This window comes from Pleurodeles waltl, chromosome 10 (assembly GCF_031143425.1).
Source record: "Pleurodeles waltl isolate 20211129_DDA chromosome 10, aPleWal1.hap1.20221129, whole genome shotgun sequence".
Taxonomy (NCBI): Eukaryota; Metazoa; Chordata; class Amphibia; order Caudata; family Salamandridae; genus Pleurodeles; species Pleurodeles waltl.
Genome location: NC_090449.1, coordinates 1,024,091,530 through 1,024,110,553, shown reverse-complemented (window position 1 = coordinate 1,024,110,553; position 19,024 = coordinate 1,024,091,530). Strand labels below are relative to the sequence as shown.

Below are 19,024 nucleotides of genomic sequence, written 5' to 3'. Positions count from 1 at the left end.
GTGGTCTCAATTGAATTTAGAAAAGTTGCAACCTTCCCATTACAATTAACATTTTGATATTTTTTTTATTTTATTATTTTTTGCAAATTAAACTAAACATTTCTGCATTTGTGTGATAAATACTCCTTTCTGTAATTTTGTTTATTGTTTTGGAGTTCAAGTTGCCGAAATTGCGCAGGTCGGGATCCCCGGATTCCAATAATGAATCAATGGGGGTCACACTGGATTTCAGTAACGAACAGTGGGGTCACTGAATTCCAATAATGATTCACGGGGCGTCCCGGATTCCAGTAATGATAAAATGAGGGTCTACAGAGGTCAAAAGGTTAGAGGTTCTCGGGATATAATCTCTGCAGCTTTAGAGGGGACAAATATGTGTGGTGCGGGGAATGGACACCAAATAGTTGGAGTCTCTTGTTACTAGAGAGCTCCAGCACATGCCCTCTGCTAGGCTGTATCTGATAGTGGGGTCTGTATATCACCCTCCCATACCTTTTGTGGTCCTATCTCTATTTTCCTTCTGTCTTTATCCAGTGCCTTATAGATATTTAGCAGTAGTCTGCAACCTATCTCCTTTCCAGTATTGCCTTGAGTGTAGCTGAGGTTGTTGGGGTACTGGGGAACACAACCCATTCTTCCCTCCAGGTCCTGACCAGCTATGCGTATTAGAGGAACTGCCCGTTCCCACCCCGAATGCCTCCTGCATATCAACAAAGGAAATGAACTCCTCACCTGGATGCAGGTCCCTAACTGACCACCCTCCGTCTGGTGGTTGACATGTCTTGCCATATACACTGAAATGGTTGTAGCCACCAGATGCCTCTGGACTTAGTGAATGGGGGCTGTCCCGGGACCCTTTCCATGGCCAGCTGCCATGCGCTTGCTGTCAGGCGTACTATGCACTGGCAGATAGTCCTCCCACAAGTTCCGCGTAGTTGTCTTTTTTCCCAGTTGTTTGTATCCGCACAATATTTCGCAGAATGCTGCAGTTGCGCTGCTGCGTAGTATAATTCTAAATCAGACAGGCCGAGGCCGCCCCCTTCTCTCTCCATGCTCGTTGATCCGCTAGCACCTCAGGGACGTAAAATATGGCGCCATAGGAAATGGAGGGGGAGGTTAAATAGCCGTAATGCACAGTGAGTCCCTAATATATCCGCTATGGAAACTCCCTGAAGGAAAGTCTCTTTCAAATGTCTCCCATCTGCTATTCAGGTGTTTAAGTCCCATCTTAGCAACACCTCAGTATGGCCCCACCCACCTAGTTCTTACACATAATACACACTGAAAATCTGATTGCCCTCCTCACTAATGCACAAAATGACCACTCCAAAGACCAGTTACTGCTGGGAGACATTAACTTACACTGAATGGCAACAAGGATGCATCTGTAAAGCCATGGGCCTCATTCCTGCTGGCCACGCGCCAAGCATCGTGGTTTCCTAAGCCCACACTTCCTTTGAGAGCAACTTTTTACCTAGTTCTTGATTTTTAATCTTGTAGCGATGGATAATCAATTCAAAATGATTTGTCTGACCACTTTATATCCCTCTTCTCTGCCATCCTACTTAAGTCATCCCTGTAAACTCAACCCAAGCTCAGGGATGAACGGGTCAGGAATATGAAAAATCTATCCCTTGAAACCCTGAAACAGCGATTTCTTCACCAATAAATCTAGATCATGAAGACATTGCAACACCTTCGGCATGACCGTCATGGATACTCTGGTGCTAGTCTCTAAAAAGAATCTAAGAAACTACCACCAAAAGATGGGTCCCATCTTCCTTGAAAGCAGATGACTTCATTCAGGCCTACATTCACTTGAATGTAGATATAAAACTGCTGTACCACCCCCTTGGTCGTAAACCTATAACATCACCGGCTACTTACAAATCCACCCCATTCAACGCCGAAGGCACTTTTCACAGAGACCATATAGCATATGGCAAATTTAGTCAACAAAAGGATCCATGATAATTTAGATGAAACGGCAATCTGTTATATTGCAACATTTATATAGTGCTTACTAGCCTGATGTGTGGTGCTGATGCATGAGCCTAGTGGTGCCTGTATATCATCCTCCATACCTGTCATGTTCCTGTCTCTGTTTTCCTTCTGTATTTTTTCATGGTATGACCTGGGCCACTGGAATTATGGAGTAGGAGAGGGACAAATTATGCGGCGGTTATGTAAATTATGCGGCAAGAAAAGCCAAATTGTGCTGCATAGTGCAGCACATTTAAAATAGTGTTACTTCATTATTTCAACATTTTTAGGGGTGAGCGCAAAGTGCTCCGTCCTCTGATGTAATCTCCCTTTGGGCTCCTACCCACCCCCATGTCACGTCAGTACCTTACATTGGTTTGTGGGCTTGCCTTTTAATGTCTGCTTGCTTTCATTAGTGTAAGGCATGCATACGTCATGCCTTTTCCGGTGTTTAGCCCTTCTCGAGCGCACCAACCAACTACTGGAAACATAGGAGGCTCTATGTTTTCCATATGGTTTCTGGACTACTTTTTCTCTTTATTTCTCAGCGCGATCGCTTTGTGCTTTACGCAGCGTGATCGCGCTCAGTTTTTTTTTTCTCCATTTAATGTGGCAAGAAAAGACTGGTTAGGAGTTTACAACGCTAATAGCTCTAACTCGACGAAATGCGAGACCTGTTGCATTGCAAATGCTTGTTAGACTTGGTGACACTCTCCGGGCATTGGTTGCACTTCATTAGTACCAGTTTAACATCCAAATATAGCCATAAGAAACAGAAAGGTATGCAGTCCAGCTTTGCAAAGGTCCTTCCACTGCATGGCAACACGTCATCACATTTTCTGTAGCTTTTGAACTGTTTGAGCTAGAAATTTTTTTTTTGTTATAATCTGTAGATTACACAGTAGATGATGGAGTCGCATAATTCCAGTGGCCCCTGGTATGAGATACAATGAAATGACATACAATGAGATGGTCTATAGTAAAATTGTAGTCCACGGGTCAGTTCCACCGAGAAAATGGCAGTGAAATGGATGCAAAGAAATGCTACGTTCCCAGAGTTGAATAACTCACAGTAAATACTTCAGATATGTTTTATTCAGTAGTGATTACATCATGGTGACTACATCACAAGTACCCGTACACCTTAAGTCGCCATACTGCGCCAAACTGCATTCAGAGCCTGGTGAAGTTAAGAAGATGAAGGAAAAAAGCCTCGAGCCCATGAATGTGCAGCCTCATTGTATCAGGCAGGTGGAGTGGGCGGGTCTCAAGTGTCGGGCCAGCCAATAGGAGAGAGGTGTTGGTGAATTGAGGAGCTGTGGAGGTCGACTGGGAGCGCCTAAATACCAAGGCCTTTGCGAGGTATGTTCTTTTTATTCAAGATAAAGCATAGTGCATGTTTATTTAATTTCGGGTATTTACCCTGGCATTTTGCCTAATTTCGTGAAAAAAATACGCATTTTCGCAGACTGATTTCCCTCTATAACCAGGGCCAAATCACCCTGGCAGCACATAAAGCATATCCAGTCTTAAAATAGCCGACCTGCCGAGAGGAGCCCTGGCAGTCAGGAGACATTCCAGTCGATGTTCTGCAAGATGCCAAAATACAGAATAATCCAGGGCCGCACCATATCGCGCGCGGCTTCTTTATTGTGGGATTAGAACAGCTTTATGAATAGAAAGCCTCAGTAGGTTTTACGAATCTGGGACACAGCATAACATTGCATCGATTCAGACATGATTCATGCCCCTAAAAATAAAAATGAAAGGAGACGGCAAGACAGGGCTTTCTCTGCTGAAATGTCAGCGGAAGCCGACGCGTTATGAACAGTAACAGCCGAAAGAAATGTGAATTACTCGGTGCACTTAGCATACTGTTCTGGGCTCATTGATAAACACTGGCTCCTGGAAATATATACATGTCATTCGTTTTTTTCATCCCTCCTCATTTTTCAAACAAAGAAGACGGAGCTTTCGCTAAGGGCCCTCTTTTAAAAAAAAAAAAAATTGTTCCTTTTTTTTTTTTACAGCATAATTCAGTCAGGGAGGTCAGTGGAAGAACAGGCACAAAGGAGTCATTTTTTTTTTTTTTTTTTTACATTTGCAGGTCTCAGCCTTGCAGCAGGGAAAGGCTGTTTGGAAGTAGTCACCGTTGGTTTACAGTTACATCGGTGGCACCCTCCTCCCCTTTCGCTCATTGCAGACTGCAGTCTACCATGAGAATAAACCTTCCTTACACTGAAAAAATCTCACTGCAAGCAGAATTTTGCAAGGTTGTAATTTAAATACTGCACTCCGGCAAATGCAGGTGTGTAAATATATGTTTACATTTTTGACATGGCACACCATGACTATTGGTCCCATGCTTCTCTTCTGTTTTTTTGGAGCAGCTGTAAATTTCGCTGTCGGAATAAATGCCATTTCTCAGTAAATTACTTCTCAGGCTGGGGGGCTGCATTGTTCCCACCAGCGCCAGAAATGTCAGGGCTGCAGCTATTCCCAGAAGTGTCGAGAAGCTGTCGCTGCACAGAGCTCCTTTGAGTTTCATTTTGTAAAGTTGTGTGGCGGGGCTCATATTTAGGGGCATATTTGTGGAAAAGTGGTGCGTCATTCATGATGCGCCACTTTTCTAGCGCCCCATTGCGTCTCTCTAGCAACACCATGTTTGAGCCGTATTTACAGTACAACGTACCGTGGCAGTCGTGTCCACATTAGCGTCATAATATATGGCGCTTTGCTGGATTAGCACCATAAATTATGGCACTGTGCTGGATTAGCGCCATAAATAATGGTGCTTTGCTGGATTAGCGCCATAAATTATGGCGCTAATGCAGCAAAGCAAAGGGAGGCCCATTGTTTTCAATGGGAGCATCATTTTAACGCCTGCCCTAGCCAGACGTTAATAATGGCGCTAAAAATGACGCAGTGAAATCTTGCAAATTTCACTGTGCCATTTTTCTGGGCCTCCCAACGTGGGAACGTCCCCCTTGCATAGATTATGCCTCACGCAGGTATAATGTGCACAAGGGTTTACAAAGTGGCACAATGCTTGCATTGCGCCACTTTGTAAATGTGGCGCATGGGAAATGCCACATTAACGCCACATTTGTGTCAAAAAAATGACGCAAATGTGGCGCAAGGTGCTGCTAGGGTCATATATATGCCCCTTAGTTTTGTATTTGAACAGAAGACTTTGCACTTGTGAATGTAGCAGTTCTTGCCCCTCTTTCGAGCTCATGGAGATAAAAATGGATGCCATGTGTTTGCCACTCATTTGTAGCCTCCCAGACGAATATGCATAGGGCCCCGGCCCCTCCACCAAGCCACAGAGTGAGAGAAGGGGGCATGCAAAAGTTTTGTTTAGGTGGACTTTATTCGTGGTAATCTCTATTGTATCTGCTCTCCTATTTCTGAGGGAGCTTGTCTGATCCCACCCCTAGGCTGCCTTGTTTTCTAGTGTTCCTTCTTTCTTTCACTACCTGACTTCCTGTCCTTGCCACCATTGTCCGGCCCACCCCTATGCTGCCCTGTATCCTACTGTTCTTTTCTCCTTTTACTTCCTTTTCCTTCCAGCCAAAGAAAGTGGTATCTATTGACCACAACCCCTATCTGTTGCAGGGTCCTAATGGCCAACCTGACACTCGCCTACAAACCTGTGAAAAATATGGCCAAATAGAGCTTTTAATCCACATTTCCCAAATATATTGGTTAAGGAGCCATATGTTTTAGAAGCAGTGCCAGAGTATTGCTAATTAAATGTGAGTTAATTTTTAGGTTGAGCATAGCAGCGCGCAAGCACTGCTTTTTAACGTGTTGTAATCTATTCTGCTGGCTTTAAACACGCCCATCTCACGCCCATCACTTTCATTCGTTCCTGGGCTTGCCTTTGAACAATCCCTGGATGTCATTGATAAATGCTTTACATTTGTACAGCCTTGAGGCTCTTTTGTTATGCCATGCAGACTGACCCTATTACGTGGATTATTGCATGATTGCTGATGTACTTTCAGGAGGACAAACTACTTTTTTTTGGTAGCTCCCCTTCGCGCTCCCTGGCAGCCCTGGCACTTTAAGCACGGACCATGCCAACTTGGTGGATTTGGAGCACTAGTCACATTGTTCACACTGCTACCTAATCAGAGTCATTTCAGTTTTGTTTTAGTCTCTCCCCTTCGTGCTCCATGGCTTTAAAAAACACTTGTAATTGGTAAATACTTTACCTAAATTAAAAAACACAGAAATCAACAAAGTGGCTTTCCCGGCACAGTGGATGAGACAATACTACAATATTCACTGCACTCAGAGAATCCTGCCCCATAATGCTTTGCAAGCATTTTTTTCCAAAACATTTTTGCCCATAACTGAGTCTGTGGTGGTCCTAGGACAATGGGACCACCACCATAATGTTCAGCACGACACACGCTTTCTGTCTAGGCCAATTCTGGGTCCCCACACTAGGTTAGTGGGGACCCCAAAATAATAACCCTCGCACCATTCAGTGTCTTTATAATCTCTCTCATGGCTGCACTTTTTGTTTTACAGCTGAGAGTAGTTTGAGGTTTAAGGGTCATGTTAGTGATATCATTGTAGGAGGTCTGCTAGCTCTTAAAATATCTAATGCACTGCAATCTCTAGGGGCTAAATATATGGTTGCACTGCACTACTTTTTGCCATTCTGTTTTCACCTATATAGTTACATGATGCTATTTTTTGTGTGATGTCCTCTGAGGGCTGTTCTGGACATTATTGTCAACATACTACAATATTCACAGCACAGGGAAACTTGCCTGTTAATGCTTTGCAGGGCATTTTTTTTACAAAACATTTTTGCTCATAACTCAGCCTATGGTAGTGTTAGGACAATGTCTACATCATCACTAGGTTAGTGGGTACCCCACAATAAATAATAACCCATCCCACCCTTCAGTATCCTTTTAAACTCTCTCATGGCTGGGGACTTTTGTTTTGCAGCTGAGAGTAGTTTGTGTTTTAAGGGCCTTGTCTGTAATATCATTGCAGTAGGCCTGCTAGCCCTGAAAATGTGTAAGGCACTACACCCTCTAGGGGCTAAATATATGATTGCACTGCAGTATTTTTTGCAACTCTGTTTTCATGTGGTTATGCCCTCTAGGGGCTAACTATACGGTTGCATGACCATGCTTCTTGGTAATGCTATTTCTATTGTGGTGTCCTCTAGGGGCTATTCTGAGCATTACAGTCAACATACTACAGTATTCGCACCACTTGGAAACTCACCCCATAATGCTTTGCATGGCATTCCTTTTCCAAAACATTTTAGCTCTTAACTCAGCCTGTGGTGGTCCTAGGACAATAGGGCCACCTTCAAAACATTCACCACAACATGCTTTATGTCTACGGCATGTCTGAGTCCCCAGGATTAGCTTTCTTATGGCAAGAACCTTTGTGATGCATCTGGGAGCAATTTGTGTTTTAAGGGACGTTTGAAAAATATTCCAGTACGCCCACTAGCCCTTTATTTATATGAAGAGCCATTGGAATTATGTGGCAGAAAGGACCAAAATATGCGGCAGGGTTGACCAATTTATGTGGCAAAAAAAAGTCCAGTTATGCATTTACAACGCCAAGAGCTCCAACTGAAGTAAATGCAAGACCTATTGCATTGCAAATGCTTGTTAAGGACTATTACGTTACAAAAGAGTTGTATTTCTTTGCAGCAGAAACTTAGATGTTCCCATAAGTCATGTGTGCTCCTAAGAGAAGTAGTAGAAACACATCAGAAAATGCTTCGTGCCACAGGACAAACAGTACCTTCCTGGTACATTTGTTCCTTGCTGGTTTCCTCTCTGGTTTCCATGGAGTAGAGATCGTGGATGAGGAACATTGGACACTGGAAGGTCTAAGATTGCAAGGGGAACTGGGGTTACATTAGAAAACAGAGCATTGACAAACCCGGTCCCTGATACAGCAGAATAACAGGTGGGAAGCGTTTGTTGGAGAATAATTCATTTGGTGGTTATTGAAAATTTCTGTTATAGACCCATCTTAACCACACTGTTCAAAATGAAATTTCTGGCTGATTTGGTTCCCAGTGGTTACTATTAGCATATCCAGCAATAGTTACCCATAGAAACTTTAGATTCCTTTTCATGTACTAAGCAGGCACTCTGGGGTGGATTTACATTTACATTAGTTAAGCTACTTTGACATAGAGAGGACATACTAAATCTGGAGGGGGAGTCTATTGGTAAGAGTTTCCTCTACTATGAAGCAAAGTTTTAAGGAGGAACATCTACCGGGGGATTCTTCTTTGGATGAAATATTTCATCCAGGAAAAAAAAGAATTTTCCATCGCAACTCAATGCTAAAACAGACACAAGTGAATGAAATTAGGAAACTAGGAAACAGATAATGTTTAGGACACTGCTTATTTATATTGAGTTTTATAGAGCGCCACATGTTGCCTACGGCTTACTGCAGTGATGTGTGTTGCACGCCCTTTTCATGTATTGAGATAATATTGCATAGAATACAGGCCTTGTTGTATGTTAACATGATCACTGCTTGTGTATTGGATGCTTTGGGATGCATGAAGCAGTATTAAGGCCTTTACTAACATGAGCTGCTAAATTTTCCACTAGAGCAATAACGTCAAGTCTGTCTTTAATGCTTACCATTAACAGGGCCATGGGTCTCTTCCATTCTCTGTAGAGCTATAAACATCATGGAAGCTGAGGAGCTGGTTCAGGGAAGAAAGACATGGTCTTAACTTCTGGACCAGGGGATCAAGGGGTACAACATAACCGCTTCTGTGTGCTTCCTAAAATGCAATGGAGGCATTATTTATTACCTGGTGCAGTAGACACGGGAATTCATGTAAGCCCCTTCCTCACTTTGTAGAGTTCAGTGGACTGAAAATGTATATTTAACCACTGGCAGTTGGGGCAAGGCAGGTGTACTGGCTACTGGAGGGATGCTGAGAGGCAGGAGTCTGATTTGAGGCCTAGTGGCATAAAGGGACGCAGGGATGCTTTACTTGACCTGGCAAGGTAGTCAGATGTAGCTATACAAATATCTATATTATGGCCCGATAAAGCAGAGAAACAGACCAATTTGTAAGAAATGTGTGATGATATATGATTAAGGTATATCTTGCATTCATTTTGTTTTCCTTTTTGTTTGTTAAGTTATTGATACTAATGCTGATTATTCTTAATCATGTTAATTGGAAAAGCCATAATAATTACTAGTTAATTTTGAAATTCCAGTATGTGTGTGTGTGCTGAATTCGGGGTTTTGGGAGGCCTCCACTATATCCCCTCCTGACTAAAGTTTGTCTGACAGGGCTGTCTTCCCCCCCAACACCCTACTCCACAAGAGCATACCGCCGTGGACGGGGCGAGGGATACTCGCCTTTTGGGTCTAACGGCATCTTCCAGGTGCGACATCACTAAGTTTGGGGTAGACTGCTAGCATAGTCGCTTGAAGACTGAGAGTAACTAGCAAAGGGTAGGACAGTAGAAGTACCCAGAGGATTTCAAGGTGATAACCAGCTGAGTTGGAAAAAATGCACCCAATTCTGCAAGTTCTCCTCATTTACCCTGTCTGTCACCCAGAGATTGTGGCTGCCTTTGGGTGAAAAACAAGAAGTTTACCTAGTTACTGTGGACCAGGGAGAGGAATAAATGAAAAAAATACATGTGAATTTGCACCTTAATTTTAATCCTAAAACAGAAGATTTTCAGCTGTCAGGCTCTGAAGGTTAGGGTTAGACGTTTGCATAGTTATCTGTGATGTTTTGTGAAGTTTTAGGTACAGATTATGGGGGTTTTGTGAATGCCATTAAGTAGGAATTCCTCTGAGGACATAGGAGGCAGTCAGTGTTAAGGACATTTACAACTTTTTTAAATGTCTTTGTGAATTGTCCCCATTGTTTGTATGAATTAACATGCGTCCCCTGAATTGTGCTATGAATTTATTCATTCATCCCACCAAGTGTAAAACATTGGTATCTGCTCCCTCAACTCTCCACCATTCTGTTTTGCAGGATTGGATTCCAAACGAAAACCAATTGCACCATGTATATAGAGTTAGTTTGCTTCCTAGAGTAGGGAAGGGTGATATGAAACCTTGGACATCTTTAAGCATTGCACTTTTCTTCCACTATTCCATTGCAACCATTTGTAGTAGAGCCACATGTCACATTTTCAAAGGCTCCAACAGATGCTGTATATCCAAATGATGTACAAACTCACTGCACATTCTCCCGGGGGTAACCCGTCTCAAAAGCATCCAGATGTAAAGACTGAGGGCCTTATTATGAGTGTGGAGGTCTTATGACCACCACACTCGCCGTGGCGGTCGAACCGCCACATAACAACCCTTGCGGTTCGACCACCAGGGAACTGCCAGCTCCACTAGGATCTTGGATCCCGGCGGTCTGGCGTTGGCAGAGATTTTAATTACGACCTTGTTCACTGCCAGCCTTTTCATGGGGGTAGCACCACTATGAAAAGGCTGGCGGAGAACAGGTGCAGGGGGCTAGAGGGGGGGCCCGGCACTGGCCATGCATTTGGCATTGGCAGTGCAGGGCCCCCCCTGCCGAGCACCACTGCGATGTTCACTGTCTGCTTTGCAGACAGTGAACATGGCGAGGGTGCTGGTACACTCTGCGGGCCACAGCATTGACACCAGCTCGATTATGAGCCGGAGACAATGCTGTAGCCTGTTTCTCGCCAGGCCAGTGGACGGAAACTTAGGGAAACACCTAATGACTCTGGCGGGGAGGCTGCCGTGTAGGCTGCGGCTACCCTGTTGGGAGTTTGGCAGACAGGGTTTTCAGTCCGCCAACCTCATAATGAAACCCTGAATCCTTCATCAATGATTTGAGTTTAATGCAATCACTGTGAACATAAAATTTGACCTTCGATGTTGAAAACAACAGGATCACTTTTCCAGATGTTGAAATATATAAATAGAGGGGGGTCATTCCAAACCAGAGTGTTCTGTAAAAGTACAGACAGGAACACCAGTCTGCTGTATCCCAGTGTTCATCCAAAAGCACTGAAAAGACATCTTCCATATTCTCAGTTCATGAGGATTAGACGAATAACATTTGAACAAAGCTCATTTGCACAGTCTCTAGATGTGTAAGCTGAGCTTTTTGTCAAACAAGAATACCTCAAAACAGTGATACAAGATTCCATAACTAGATTACAAATAAAAAGCAGAGAGTCTCTGTTAGCACAACATCCGAAACCATTACAAACAAGGGTCATATTTGTTTCAAAGCTCTTAACCAGTTGTAAACAAATCAAGAACATAATTTTAAGAGGTGTGAAATTCTACAGTGTGACAGATTTTGGAGAACTTTGTTTGAAAAAGCCTTTGTTTGCCTGCCAATGGTTGAGGAATGTAAAAGAGATATTTAAAACCCATAGCATGAGGCCACACAACAAAGCTGGAAAAGGACAGTAAGATGTGGTAATTGTACCCATTGCAACAATATTATTTCTGGGACCATTTTACGCAACCCTATAGTTGGCAAAGGATGACTCTGACACATACTTCTACTTGAGAAACAAGAAATTGTATTTCTTCTTTAAAATGTCCTTGTGGCCTATTGTACATAGGTAAAAAAAAAACTCTTGGAAGACTACATTGAGAATAACTGTGCATATAAGCAACATTCACCTGAAATTGAAATCTTTAAGCTTTGCCATGCATTGGAAGGAGTTGAAACATAACATTAGCCAATTGAGGTTTCAGATTGCTGAAGTGGTGGAAACGCACAAGGGGATTGATAATAAGAAAAACTGTCTGCAGAAGGAAATATTTTGGATAAAGAGGTTGAACACACTGCGACTATTTGGTCTGAATGATATACTTGAAATTACATGTTTTTATTATTCAGTTTGTTGTGGCCAGGGGAACCGCTTTTAACATCTATGATATGGACAGATGAATGTTTTTGTGTTGGGAGGATACACATAGGAGATATCTTTTTTGGGTATCCAGATGTATTGTATTTTTAGCCATGGTTGAATTATTCTTTAAACCTTATGTGATAAATATTCTTGTTGTACAATCAGATATATTGTATATACTCTAGTATTGTTGATTCATGAGTTTATTAGTGAGTTTCAGTTTGTTTTTATTTCACAGTTTCTGCCTGGAATCCATTCTCACTAGGTGAAACCTGAGGATGTTAGGACCCACACACTTTCTTTTCTCCATTAGTGAACGACGATTTGTCCTTTAATCATTATTGATTCACGAGCTTATTGTATTATTTTTGACTCTGTCATCTCACTGATTCTTTTAGTTTTCTTAAACATTTTTTTATTTGGTACCCGTTTCAGTATGCTGCTCCCCAGGGTCACAAGGGGTTGGGTAACTGTTTCGTGTCTAACGGAAATGGCGCATATTGAAGCTGCATCATAATGACTTAATTTTGAGAAAAGCCACAGTACCAGTGTCTAGCTAGTAGAAGCAGATTCAGTATGACACTCTTTGTAAATGGTATTCAGGTGAGCGCTTGTTGCATTTTAAGGGTAGTGCTTGTTTTAGTTTTAAGTGGATTTTTCAGTGGATCGTGTACACTTTTTTTTGTTTTTTTAATTATTTTGGAGTATCTTCAGCACAACTTGACACACTGTTAAGTTAACTGGCGAGAAGTATTAATGGGAGGGGTTGTGCATGTGGTTCACCATTTTTGTACTAGCGCACATTCTAAATGTCATGAGTTCCGTTGCGCGTTTCGAGTGTCAGTGATTGGGACATAAACCTCTTTGGGTCACATGGCTTCAGTGGTTGAATTACTCAACGGGCTTAAGTTCTAGTTGGTGTCAGACATGTGGTGGCATCTAAACATCTTCCTGGTTAATTAATGTTATTCTTCTTTTTGGATTAAGAACGGCGATTCTGTCTTCAAGATTTTTGGGGGTTTAAGGTGGGGGTCTTAGAGATACTGTTGGGTGACATTTGCCATGTATTAAGAGGTTGTCTTGAATGAGTCTCCTTGACTGATGTGACTATTTTTTCAGCTTCTTTTCCCTGAAGAAAGGCACATGAATGTGTGTGTTCTCTCAGAACTAGTTTGACCTAACCAGAATGGGTTTATAGAATTAGCTGGGATGCTCCCTCCCACATTAATAGCCCAATTTCTGCAGCCTTTGCAGTTTTTCCTTTTATGAGATAATGCAGGGCTTGGTAAAAGACATGGGGGGTTATTACAACTTTGGAGGAGGTGTTAATCCGTCCCAAATGTGACGGATATACCACCAGCCGTATTACGAGTTCCATAGGATATAATGGACTCGTAATACGGCTGGTGGTATATCTGTCACTTTACCGTCACTTTTGGGACGGATTAACACCTCCTCCAAAATTGTAATACCCCCTATGGTCTTCTGGTGTCACAGCACAATGACTTATCTTCCCGCCTGACCATGTGGAAAGCAGGCGCTCCTGTGTTGCACTATTTTTTTTTAGGTCTGGTGTTAGTCAAGATCTTTTGGTGTGCCTGTTTGGAAACCTTAGCTTTGGTACATTCTCATGTACATGCCAGGGCTGCACTAAACCTCACTTCTTGTTCAGGATGTTCTAGGGAATTCTTTCGCCCTGCTAGTAACAGAACATCAGCTCCTTCTAATGTCTCCACGTCCCATGCGCGGGTCACACGCTGCAGCTGGCATGCGTAAGTGTCTTTTCTAGGGCTGGTGTATAGAACCGTCAACATGGTCTGCAGAGTACAAACAGGGAATAAAGAAAAAGTGATGGTGGCATACCCTCCACCTCTGGCTATGCTTCCATATTGTTTTTGCTGTTAATGGGTAATTGCATTTATTTTTTATCAGGTATATGGAAAATGTGCATGGCATTTCATTGAGTTTCTCATAACTAAACAGCTTGATTGCTTAAGCAATAAACTTTAACATTTCAAAATACTTCAAGCAATTTTTTTAATGTAAACTCATGTATGTGTCATTTTTTTGCCGAAGCAATGAACTAGATGTAATAAGAGACTTTAAAAAAACAAAATATAAATGAGAGAAAATCCAGAATAGATAATAATATGGAGCAGGCGAGAGGATGTGCTATAATATAAAGTGGAGAGAAAGTGGAAAAGAGTACCACTGCTTATCAACCAGTGGGAGGGAGACTAAAAGCCTGGACAGAGTGAGGGAACAAGCAGGAGCCTGGAGGTGGAAAGAAGAACTGTCCTGGGGAGTAGAAAGAGGCAAGAGAAACCGGATAAGGGAGAGTAGGATCCCATAGTAAATTTAAAGATACTACAAAGAAAGTGAAAAGGGAGCCAGAGAAAAGAAGGGAAACATCAGGTGTGGTTTAAGGCGCTGTGTAAAAATTAATTTCTAATTATCATAGAAATATGGAGGGTTGCATCTGGATGAAATAAAACACAGAGAGAAGAGGTAAAAATTGACCGCAGAGAGGAGATGGAGTTCAATACAGTCCGAAGAGCAGTATTTGAGACAAGATGAGAATTTTAGTAGAATGGAATGGCAGGAATTGAGACATTTTGTGAGTGTTGTAGAGGTGAAAACTGCCAGGCATGAGCAACTTAAGCGACAAAAGAACAGTAAGAAATTGAGGGTATAAAAAATAAGGTTTGCGGATAGAGATGTTCGCAAGAATGGCAAATAACAGCTGCGAATGGTAGACTCAAGGAAAAACTATAAGGCGGTCTTAGCAGGGTTAGCACGGAGAGAGCGAGAAGACACCCAGGTCTGAGCAGAGGAGAAACCGCTAGTACCATTGTCAAGAATCATTTGTGGGGAGAGAGGAGAAGTTTTGAAATTCACCAACCTACCAACATTTGGCGAGACAGCACGGTGCTTATTTTTAGAAGGCGGGGGGGCTCTGATGGATCCGCATTCGGGCCATCTCTTCATGGCCACAATTTGTTTTGGGAACTTTGTTCTGTTGAATGTGGTGTGCCGGTGTCTTCACGTTGCTAGGATTTGGGAATAGATTTCTAGTGGAGGTGGTCACCCTCACCCCGTTAAGATGTGGTGATAGATGTGTCAGGGTACTAGACTCAGAGGTGAAAGTGAAGGTCTGGTCTGTTCTCTCGTTTCCACATTGATGGAACTCTATTGATTGACGTCTGATGGTCACATGTGGTGAATTTTGGTGGATAAAGGCAAATTTATTGTCATGTTTACGTGGAGAGTAAACTGCATTTTATTACTGCAGTTGTAAGTATATGAATGTTTTTAGTGTAAATATCATCCCACCAATGAAACTATACCGTACTTTTATTTTGATTGCTTTTTGAGTATGTTTTTTAGAAAATGCTAATTCCTTTGGTTTGCAAAATGTCATATGTTGATTCTGTCTCACTAATTTACATTTTGCAGCATGTTTGCTTAAGGTTTCTCCTTCTCTTTCCAGCACCTGAAGCTCGCTGAGTCGCCGAATTAACAAGAAATGCCCCAGGACTCCAATGAAACGCTACGTTCCTTTACTGAAGTTTACAAGATTCGAACCCCGCAAGGGCTCATTGTGATGCTGAGAACACAGTGTTATCCATGTGTAGATAATTAACACTATGAAACACTGCATCAGAGCGAAAAGGACTACGATTTCTATGCACCGTCCCTCCTCCCCTTTGTCCGCGTCATGACCACATGTGCACTTAAATAGCAAACCGTGGTAGCGAATCTTTAAGACCACTTCAGTTCAGCAAAGTTAATATTTTCTGGATGTTGATGGCATGCAGGCTTTGCCTAGCACACTTGTGCAAGCCACCATCACCGCAACCATGTATTATTTTTTATTTATTCAGACTGCTTTCTAAAAATCGGGGGTTGTGATGCCTTGTGATCCCACATGAACCATGGCTGCACACACATTTCACATTACATGTAACACGCCTACACAACACCACCACGTTACCCACTCCTTTCTGTCTTGCTCTCCTCTTGAGGATTTGTATCTGATGTGTTCCAACTGCGCACAGCATTTACCAATGAATGAGCCTCATCTCTTCTGAAGATGTAATTGTGTCATAATGTTTACTCCATCAGTCACATGAAATATGTAGAAGATCTTATTGCTTCCTCCTGGTGAATAAGGACTTGGTCAACTCAAAAAACACTGCTTCCCCCTTAGTTCTGCCTTATCACCCCAAAGAGGTGTAATTCAGAGGCATAAATGGCTACATCTCATGTCGTAGGCCTCACAGGACCTTCACCTGTAAGATGAAACAAGGATCAGGTTAAAAGTGACCCAAACAGTTTCCATATCTGTTTGTGCTTTATTGACTTATTGGTGGCCACAGTTCATTATTAAGCTAAATTAAATAAGTATGCTTTCAGATTCAATCATATTTAGCAGTGTTTAACTTAAGGATCAAAGAACCCAAGGAAATTGAGAGGATCAAAGATCAGGTCCATAGAGACACATCCCTCTGGCTTCCATCGTATAGTCTGCACTATCTTGACTCCCATGTTGGTACCATGCCACCTTATCGAACCGGTTCATGGTCAGTCCATCACTGTTTCCAAGATGTGTTAGTCTTGTGGTCCTGTTCCGCTCCTTGTTTGCGACTACATGGAAACGCCCGTGTCCCAAGGAATCTGATTGCAGAATGTAAGTGTGCATTACCTTTACAAAAGCATGTGAAACAAAATGGCGACTGAGACTAGAGTAGAAATGATAATCTAGAAAATTATCTCTTGAACAGTATTTTCCATAATGGAATAACCTGGGGGAATGGATGAATAACACCAATCTAATCTTTTCACATAAAAGGATGAATTGCTACAGTGGTAAGTGTTAATTGACAGTTATCTGCGACCTGCTTAAAAATACTCGGTAGTATTTATTTTTAAGCTAAATCTATAAGTATCACGTAAGTGTTGTAACAACATACACATATTAATTGTTTTCCAGCAGAAGGATTACTTGAAAATGAAGTCTACGAATTAGCATAAGAATGAAATTGCTGCTCATTGCTGTTCTTGAAAATGAGCTGTCCCTTTGCAGAGTGTGTGATTTTTCCAGTTATTTCTTTGGGCTGTCAATGCATTATATGTACGTGACGTTCTGGCAACTTAAATAATCAGTGCTGGGTTATAATAAAATCGCTAAACACAGGTCTTTCGTTCCGAACTTTTTGTGTGTACTGCAAAGTCTGGTATTGGCATGATCTCTCTTCTGTGTAAAATAGTCCTTATTATTTCAGCTACTTAAAAATGAAAGGTTTAACAGGTGAAAGTAACTTGTAAGGCCTCTTGGACCTTAGCGAATCAGTCATCGGCTTGGGCCACAGATGTAATAACATTATGCATCAGGTGACTTTTCTGAAATATTCTTTGAGCAGCGATCAAAAAACTTTGCTGAGGATGTTTGAGGGTTGCAAGCTGTCTTAAAGTGTGTACGAGCATCCCTCGGAGAAAGGCATGTGACCATTCCGACCTTCAGCTGTATCTAACCCTCAGAGGAGAGCATAGTAGCCAACCAGTATGACCTTACTGTCATTTTCTTTAGTTTAAGCTTGGAAAATAATGAAAATGATGTTGATGCCACAATGTGGCTTGAACCAAATGGTGTCACATGTGGTAAGTTATCGGCCTGAGTCCTATCAGCTGCATTGAATTTTGGTCCAGGGAGCTGCATGCTTTCCTAATGGTTTTTCCAGTTTCATGTTCTATTTATGGTTAACGTTGGTCTCATTATAGATTCCATATAACATACTTCTGGAACAACTACTGGTTGAAGGAAAATGTTGTGATATTGAAATGTTTCTTCCATTCGCAATGTGATTAAATAAAGTAATGTGACCCGCCTCGAGGGGGACCTGACTTGATGCAAGCTCTGCAATGTACAGCGGTTTGAAGCCGATCTAGCGCACACATGGACTCTGTGCAAACTGGATTGCCAACCAGTCTGCTTTTTGGTGTTGGTCTGAAGAACATGAGTTCAGCAGAACAGAAATATGAAACTTTATTTTCCAAAATGTAAGTCTATAATTAGATCCAACTACAAGTGAGAGGAAGAGAGATGGTGTGTGTATATATTTTGAGTTGGTGCATTCCTTTTTCATTCCGAGTATAATTGGACATTTAGGGTTTATTTTATTTAGGCTTCTCCTCACTAAGCACAAGAAGGATAGAGCTCCGTAGAAAAAGAAAAGTATTTTTCCTTGTTACGCCTCACCTCGGGAGGGGTAAGGTTTTAGCACTTCCCCAGGGTTCCATGATTTTGTAAATCTGAGGCAACATCAAAAACCATGGGTGTTGCGTGGGAAAACCCACCACAGCGCCTCCCCAGGTTTCCGTGATTTTGTAAATCTAGGGCAGCGTCAAAAATCAAGGATGTTACGTAGGAAAACCCACTGCAACACCCATGAAATGCCTCCCTACTTCAGAGTAAGGCAATGCAGTGATCCGTGCTGCCTCGCCTTACTCTATGCCTATGAGGCCTTTCCATGCATGGCTTCATAGCTCTGATTTCAAGGTTTGCTCCGCCTTGGGGCCACAAAAAATGACGCAACGGTAGCACAAGACTCTCATAAATATACCCATGGGTTTTTAGTATTGTGAATAAATCATACATAGTAAGGCTTATTTATTTTGGGGAGTTTTGTTGGCTACATTTAATTTTGAATAAGTTAAAAACAAATCTTAAGTTCAATTGATGGAAACAGAACACAGATCCTGAGGGGAAAAGTTGTAGGGAAAAAATATGAGATAATAGGACTCCATCAGAGAATGCAGAGTAAAGCGCATCGCCATGGGACGTTCAGAAGAGACCTTTTAGAGAGTAGGCACCCACAGAGGGGCCTGAGCTGTGCCATGACCTGGGGTATTTGAAGGAGGTTGAAAACTATCATTCTGGAATTGTCTCACAAATAATGTAAGATCACACACATATTACTAATAAATCCCCTTTGCCCTCAGGCTAGCGAGGGAGACAGACTCCACCCATAGTCTTCGGCAAAAGAGGGGTGGTGAAAAATATATCCCTCTGTCCTTGACCAAGGTAGACTTTTAAACACCCAATATACCCCACCACCACTGGGCAAAGTAATGAA

At 42.2% G+C, this 19,024-nt stretch overlaps 1 protein-coding gene across 2 annotated transcripts in view; it reads left to right on the top strand.

The window, feature by feature from the left end:
- ANO10 (anoctamin 10) overlaps positions 1-17,084 on the top strand; it is a 515,470-nt gene extending 498,386 nt beyond the window's left edge. For both annotated transcript variants that reach the window (XM_069211970.1, XM_069211969.1), the window contains exon 13: positions 15,379-17,084. In XM_069211970.1, coding sequence (XP_069068071.1) covers positions 15,379-15,408 — 30 coding nt within the window. In that variant the 3' untranslated portion in view covers positions 15,409-17,084. The remainder of the gene's footprint in view (positions 1-15,378) is intronic.
- Positions 17,085-19,024: the final 1,940 nt, after the last annotated feature.